Source organism: Diadema antillarum, unplaced genomic scaffold (genome assembly GCF_040938485.1).
Source record: "Diadema antillarum isolate AM-2024a unplaced genomic scaffold, OU_Dant_1.0 scf00000197, whole genome shotgun sequence".
Lineage (NCBI taxonomy): Eukaryota > Metazoa > Echinodermata > Echinoidea > Diadematoida > Diadematidae > Diadema > Diadema antillarum.
Window position 1 is genome coordinate 788,585 of NW_027271086.1, and position 7,334 is coordinate 795,918.

General features: G+C 37.8%; 1 protein-coding gene across 1 annotated transcript; it reads right to left on the minus strand.

Moving 5' to 3' along the window:
- Positions 1-901: 901 nt before the first annotated feature.
- Positions 902-6,197, minus strand: LOC139723675 (fibropellin-3-like). The gene is made up of 6 exons (XM_071634900.1): positions 6,128-6,197; positions 5,010-5,123; positions 4,414-4,527; positions 3,470-3,560; positions 2,561-2,806; positions 902-968 (listed from the first exon to the last, which is right to left on the minus strand). The coding sequence occupies exons 1-6, from the start codon at positions 6,195-6,197 to the stop codon at positions 902-904; spliced, it is 702 nt and encodes a 233-aa protein (XP_071491001.1).
- Positions 6,198-7,334: the final 1,137 nt, after the last annotated feature.

The window sequence follows — 7,334 nt, forward strand, 5'->3', positions numbered from 1 at the left end:
TATCTATCTATCTCTCTCAATCTATCTATCTTTCTCTCTCCCTCTCACTCTCTTTATCATAATTATATTTATACTCTCTTGCATTACGCTTTGTGCATACTCTTGAATTTGTGCGATGTTCACTCCGGCCGTTTTTTAATAGTTTAGCTCCCCTATGTGTTCCATTGTCTCGTTTCTTGCATGCAGCAACCATAACAGTCGAGTATGACAATAGGTAAGGTCACATTTGGATATCATAACAATGTATGTTTATTCCCACCAAAAAAGGCTTATTTGATGAATATACAAGTGAACTGTCCACTTTCCCATAACAGCCTGCTGGGAGTATAGAATACTGTGAATTCGTAAGAAATCTTTTCAACGTATTAAAACAAAAAGAATGATATGCTTTCCACTAACTAGGTCGTCATACTTTACCTGGTCTCTTTTACATAATTGGTACAATTCTTCACACGTGAAGACTTTTTTTAAAGGAAAAATGTACACACGTATACACTGCATCTTAAAGGTTATAGATACGTAAGACCTCAATTTTCGTTACACTTACCTACCCTGGTAGGATATAATGTGCGTTAATATGACAGTTTACGAGTTTATATTTCTAGCAAAGTATCTACAGCTATCATCTAAATCACTCTAACAAAGCAATATCTATTTCAAAAGAACCCTGAGTGCAATAAAACCTTTTCTAGGTCATGTTCATATGAGCACAATGACGTGACAGAGAAAACAAGAAATAAAGTTCTCACTACGGCGTAAACAACTTACGGTACAAGACATTTAACCCTTTGACCCCGGAATATATGAGATCACTATAGATTCTACACACGGATCCTCAGACGACCAGAAGCAATGGGGTAATCGCTTCTTCTGCTTGAAATGGTAAACGGAACGTCATGGTTCATGGCATTTCCAGTTTGGCGGGGGCAGCGCTTTGTCTGAATCGGGTCCATCTATCCTGCCCAACACTGTGAAGATTGGATGAAAAAAAAAGGAAAGAAGATTATCAACATTTTCGATGGTAAGCAGTATAACGCAAATACACCCCCTGGAGTGCATTGCACCGGCATTGAACTACCGCAATTCATAATTGAAACCCTTGTAATCCTATACACCTCTCGCACTCTTTATCAAATATTTCTTTTTTTGTGTGTGTATTCTTAGCCCCCTGATTTGGCAAAGTAAAACCGACAAAAAACTAATTGTCTTTTTGAAAGAAATGGAATATTTTTTAGTATTTCCTTCAAGTGTCATCTGCATTCACTACCGTTTTCAAAAAAAAAATAGAAATAAGCATTGTCTTCACATTTCACTGGTTACGTGTCGCTTATTTTTTCAAGTTTCTCGCAAGCAACCGGTATGGCAGTTCTATACATCACATATTTATGGTTCATGTTCCACGCAATTGTGGAGACAAGCTGTACAATGTGAGTCAGCGTCAAGGCTAATGACGCCATTTTGTTGAAAAGTCACATTGCCGTACTAATTGTTGATCACTGATCACAGTGAAATGACTTGGCACGTGTGCGATTTGTACGTCATCATTTTCCACAGAAAAGCAAGAAATGAAATGTGAGGCATCACTTCTACGCGTCTTTTTCCAATCATATTAATTACATGTCACCAGGAATATGCGAATAACACAGAATCAAAAGGAATGTCGTGCATGGGTTTCAATGCAGCAGCCGCGAGAGAAAAAGCAAAACGGAAACAAGATAAAAACAGAATGATAATAAAGATAACAAAAGACCTCTAGAAGCTTAATTTCAAATTTTGCCACGAGCTAAAGGAAATGCGGTCGGTTGGGATGGGGTGTCTTTTCAAAGGTAACCCATCTTTACATTGATAGAGTTTCTTTCTTGTTATTGATCTATCTGTTTTACTTTTGGGCACGAACGAAAAAGAGACGTTTTATTGAATAGACAGCAATGCAAAAAAGAAAGAAAGAAACAAACAAACCTTCGGCCTTAGCATATTTCTGAACTGGAGTGAAACAAGTTATTTTAGTTACTTTGATGATATGGTTACGTTTGAGTGCTTTTGTATGTCCTTTTCTTTACCTATTTCTTCGTAGTATTTATATGACTTTGTTACCTTGATCTAACTTAAGTTTAAAGGGATGACATAAATTTGGTAGAGACGGGCGATTCAGATTTTAACTCTTTGCGATATAATGGGAAACTACTTTTAATATTATATATTAAAGAGCATACAATTCTAGAGGAATTCAATGTTTATTTGATGAAAATCGTGTTGGTTTTTTTTTTCTGATGGCTGAGATATCAAAAAAAAAATGAAAGAAAACAAAGGGGTCCAGATTAAAACGTCCCCCCTCTTATTAGGACCTCTTTACTTTTGGCTATATCTGCCACTTCAAAACCAATTTTCATCAATTAGACTGAATTTCTCTATAATTTTGCGCTCTGTCATACTTCATAAGAGGTTTCTCATTATTTCACAATAAAGTTGGATAATTGATGCCCCACCTCAACCACGTCAACCAAAACTATTTCATCCCTTTAAGGTAATTTCACTTGCGAAATAAAAAAAGTTAATCTACCGAGTGGCCATCTTGTGATCCGCACAGGTGGGCACTTTCCTTGTGTTTGTCCACGTGGTATGGAGGACCTCCTCTCCTTTACACAGGTGGCACTGTCCTGACCAGCTGGTGGTTGACTCGCCGTTATTTCTGGTCAGCACCAGCCCGAAAGTTGGGAAGGCGCAGTTCTGATTGGCGTATCCGACAACCACGCTGGGAGCTGGACAAAAAGAAGAGGTGACAATGATATCTTTTGTACGACTACTACTTAATCGTCATCTGACAAATGACGAGAAAATGTTTATACTACTCTCTGTTTTTTCACGCCTTGAGATTTAACTTTCAAACCAGCTGAACACAATATCAAGGACCATAAAAATTACTCATACTTACAAGCAACCCAATGTGTGTGTTTGCAAGTTCTTTACTTCTGTCCAGGTCATCGTGTTTACTTTCTTTGTCAAACGATATTTCTCCCATGGTACCGTCTGTCATTTTTATTTTCAATTCTACAGCTGTACACGCTTTTATGTATGTTCCACATCGACGTCTCCTGCATTCCTTTGAAATAATCTCATTCAATAATTAATCCCTATTCATATAACATGTTATTCACGGTAGCTCACGTTTATTTGTTGTTATCATTGTTTCCAATGTTTATACCCACTATGATCGTGTATTCTGCAGAATTATAATTTCCACACGTATTATATTTTTTCTATAAATTATTCTTTAATGAGTCATTTGTAACAAAAATTAAAGTGATCTTGTAAAATTGCAGAATGAAAATTGAAATGACATATATTTTTTTCCTGTTTCCATTTTGTTTATACGTCAAGATATTGATAATGCGCATTAATTTCGAGCCCATGCGGGTAATGTACATACTTACAGTGGAAATCATTTTTGTCATCAATATTAGCGGCGTGCTCTCCAAGCAGCATGCCCGTGGAGGTCAGGGAGAGAGTAATCTTGTCGTTCCACTCATTGTACCAGTCACCCTCCAGTTGGCAATATCCAACTACACAAAGCAGTGAATGATGGTTAATATGTTTCATGAGAAAGATGATCACAACATTAGCTTAAATTGTAAGAGTTGAAAAAGGGACAGGTTGTTCTGGCTATGACAGCAACGTGTGTTGTCTTGCGGTAGCAATTGCCGGCCCCCTACCTATATTGTACCAGACTAGTTTCAAAATCTTCGTATTCAGAGACAAATTTGTGTACTTTGTACTTGATTACTGCAACTACTGTTTTAAGTTCATCAAATGTACGCTACCACATAAACTGGTTGAAGTAACAACGAAGAACAAAAATAGAATGCATAATGCAATGTTGTTTTTTACCCGTTCTTAGCAGCTGTTTTTCTTTTTTGGTGAAAATATTACATTATGTAATGGTCGTGTTGACTCTGATTTTTTAATGAATGCAGTCGGTACTCTCAGTTGTTTGATAAGAACAGAAAAGGTAACAGTCCTGCATGTTTAGTTGGTTAATTGCACGGTTTTCAATGATTATTTCCGATCCCTGATCAGGATTTATAGGATGGAGGCCGTTTTCAATCATTATTGATGTATCACACATGGGATCAGCCTTTCCGTTGTCATCATGAGCTGCTTCTCTGATGAGTAGTAATGTTGTAAAATAAATAGATAAAGTTTGATGCTTCAAATCATGGTCTCTTCCGGAATATTTATGTTTCAGTCTTCCTAGTAGTCTAGAATTTATCTGACAATGCATAATACAGCCAGACTGATATCGAATTTCCCTGTCATGTTATCTTTATTGATCGTTGTTAGCTTTACGGAACATCCACGGAACGGAACGCTGAGAATGCAAAAATGAGCTATGTCTTTGAGACGATTGTATCTTACTTCTCTCGCAGTTGCGCCCGCTGTACCCGGCTGGGCACTGGCAGCTGTAACTGGCGGGTCCATCGATACAGCGTCCGCCATTTTGGCAGGGCAAGCTCGAACACTCATTTACGTCTGGGGGTAGAATGATACCAAAGACCACGATACAAATTAACATTAGCAATTGGTCCCATTGACTTTGGAAGCAAACATTCTCGTTATCTATAACTCGACGTCTGTACTGTTTTTATATTTTTTCCATTATCCATATTAACTACAAAAGAGACAAACATTTTTAATGCCAGCAGTACTCACTGTTACTTATCAAGGTTCAGTACACGAATAGGTATGTGAGCAAAAAGCATAAATGAGATCTCAGCGCATGTACAATGTCATTTTTCGAAATTTTGTAACAATGTACTCTTATCTTGTTACGACAGCGAATGTGGACTCAGTTTTTTTTTAAGATAAGACAGATAATGTCGTGCATTTGAGATCCTATACAATCTTGAAAATATTACCTATATCAAGGCAAAGAGAGGTGCTTTATTTGGGACAATAAAGACTTACTTACTCTAGACACCTATTATGAAAAATGATTGACCCTAATATTTTACCAATTTCACACCGAAGTCCGACAAAACCAGGTCGACACAAGCAAAGGTAGTCGTCTCCTCCGGTAGCGGAACATACGCCGCCATTCTGGCATGGGTCCCACTGGCACGGCCCCGCTGATAAGAATAGAGTAAATAGATTTCAGATGATATCAAAACATACTAAGACATTATACCTATCTTATATCTAAAAAGACAATCCCATTTACTTCATTCCATACATTCCTTCTTTTTGCCTCCCAATTTTCTCGTACGTGCATTGATACACAATCACATTGACATAAATTATATCGCTGGGGGATGACTATTCCCCAGCTATTTCAATGAATTCTGTCGAGGATCACTGGATCTGCTCTGTCTTTCTGCCCGTTGTATTGTCTTCCTGTTATATTAGTCTTGTCTCGTTCTGTCTTGTCTCGTTCTGTCTTGTCTATGAGTCCCCCTTTATTAGTTTCGCCGTCCCAGTTTCGTTTTCTGTTTACTCGCCTGAGTATGTATGTCTGTTTGATACTCTATCTTCCTAGAGGGCTTCCAGACTTTTTTCTTTTTTACTTTATTCCCAGTCTTTCTTCCCCTTTTTGCATCAGTTCAATTTCTATTGACATTCTGTACTTGAGGGGCCCACATTCTACAAGCATTGTCTTTTTAGTGGGTCCCTCCATTTTTCGATGTCTTGATACGCATTATGTCGTCTTTATCACTTCAGTCAAGTTTCATTACAACGTATTTCTTATTCCAAGGTTCTTCGATTTTATTTTTCTCAATTTACTTTGTCTTGACTATGCAACCTTATTCTCTGTTACCAAAGAAAGTGAAATGTTTATGTTCTTTTCGAAAAATGAAATAAAGCATGAATTGAATTGAATTCCAATCCTTGCGGGATTCATTTAAGAGTGCATTATATATCTATTGTTGTGTGAAAATTATTTGCTTCAGAATGGTCTCATATTCAAGTAATGTGCAGTTTAATGTTTCCAGGTTAGCATGCCTGTACAGTGACGGGGCGATCGTTAACGTCCCGTTAACACAAGGATTGGAACAATCATCCCCCATCATTCCCACTGATCAGTTACTAGCCATCCCCTTTAAATGTAATAATAAAATGCTTACACAGTTCGCACATCCGACCAGAGAACCCAGCTGGGCAAAGACAGGCAAAAGACCCAGGGCGGTCTTGGCAAACTCCACCATTGACACAAGGAGAGCAGGCACATTCGTCTACATCTAGTGGTGCACAAGAGAGGAGTGAAAATTTTGTATTACTCTTTAAATTTGTTTTATTAGAATCGTTAATGACTTCTTCCATGTCTGCAGACGATCCATTCTGCACTGACGATTCGACCATTCTTTGTTTAGAAATACATGACGAGCCACTTTATAAAAGTTCCGTATATTCAACCATTTAAAGGGGGAAATGAATCAAGACTACATGGTAGCCAACACTTAATGCTTTATTGCTTGGAATTTGTATTTGTGTGCTCCCTAACAACATATTTGGGGACTAATACTAGTTGCCTCTGAAGATTTCTGATATTACAGATATATCGAAATTTTAAATCAGCAAAAAAAAAAATAATGAATAAATTTAAACAACGATAAAGAGTAGTGAAGGAAACAAGGCAATTTATACTCATTGTGGAACGGCCAATAATGGCCAATGCAGGCAAACATGAAGTCATGTTCATATCATAGCAGCGGAAAAAATTGATGAAAAGTGAAATCTCAAAAAAGAAACACCTTTTGGTAGTTTGCAATGTTCGACATGTCCTACTGTTCTATATTATAGCCTAAGAATGCCTTTTATATTCTATTGCCGACCTTTGGATGAAAGAAAATATGTGCAGAGGAAATTTTATGGAGCCGTTACGAACCTTCTTCGCACGTCTGTCCAGTAAAGCCAGGAGGACATACACAGTAGTAGCTGCCGAAGTATTCCTCGCACGTCGCTCCATTACGACAAGGGTCGTCTCCGCAGTTCCTTATGTCTGCACAGCACCATATTTGAATAAGATAGAATAAAATGATAGAAAAGTTTGGAATGAAATCTCGTTCTCATCTTTTACTCCTCTCAGAAACGTAGAGATTCATTAAAATCTAGGAAACTGTGCCTGCATTAATTAGACCATCTATAGGCCTTCAAACAGCTAGAGGACAAGTACTGATTCAAATGTGGTTATAGGAGCAGTGGGCCTATTTCTATATAAGCAGTATTTATATGCTTGAAACATCGTTTGCACGCGCGCGTGTGTGTGTGTGTATGTGTGTGTGTATGTGTGAGCGTGCATGCGTGCGTGCGCTCGATTTGATAATGTGAAGTAATCTGTCCAA

Excerpts from the sequence above, each read along its gene's own strand:
- LOC139723675 (XM_071634900.1), bottom strand. The coding sequence starts at position 6,197 with ATGGTGGAGTTTGCCAAGACCGCCCTGGGTCTTTTGCCTGTCTTTGCC. Across the intron at positions 5,124-6,127 it reads GCTGGGTTCTCTGGTCGGAT|CGGGGCCGTGCCAGTGGGAC; the intron begins GTGCGAACTGTG and ends TATTCTTATCAG. Across the intron at positions 2,807-3,469 it reads ACGGGCATGCTGCTTGGAGA|TAGTAGTCGTACAAAAGATA; the intron begins GCACGCCGCTAA and ends ATGACGATTAAG.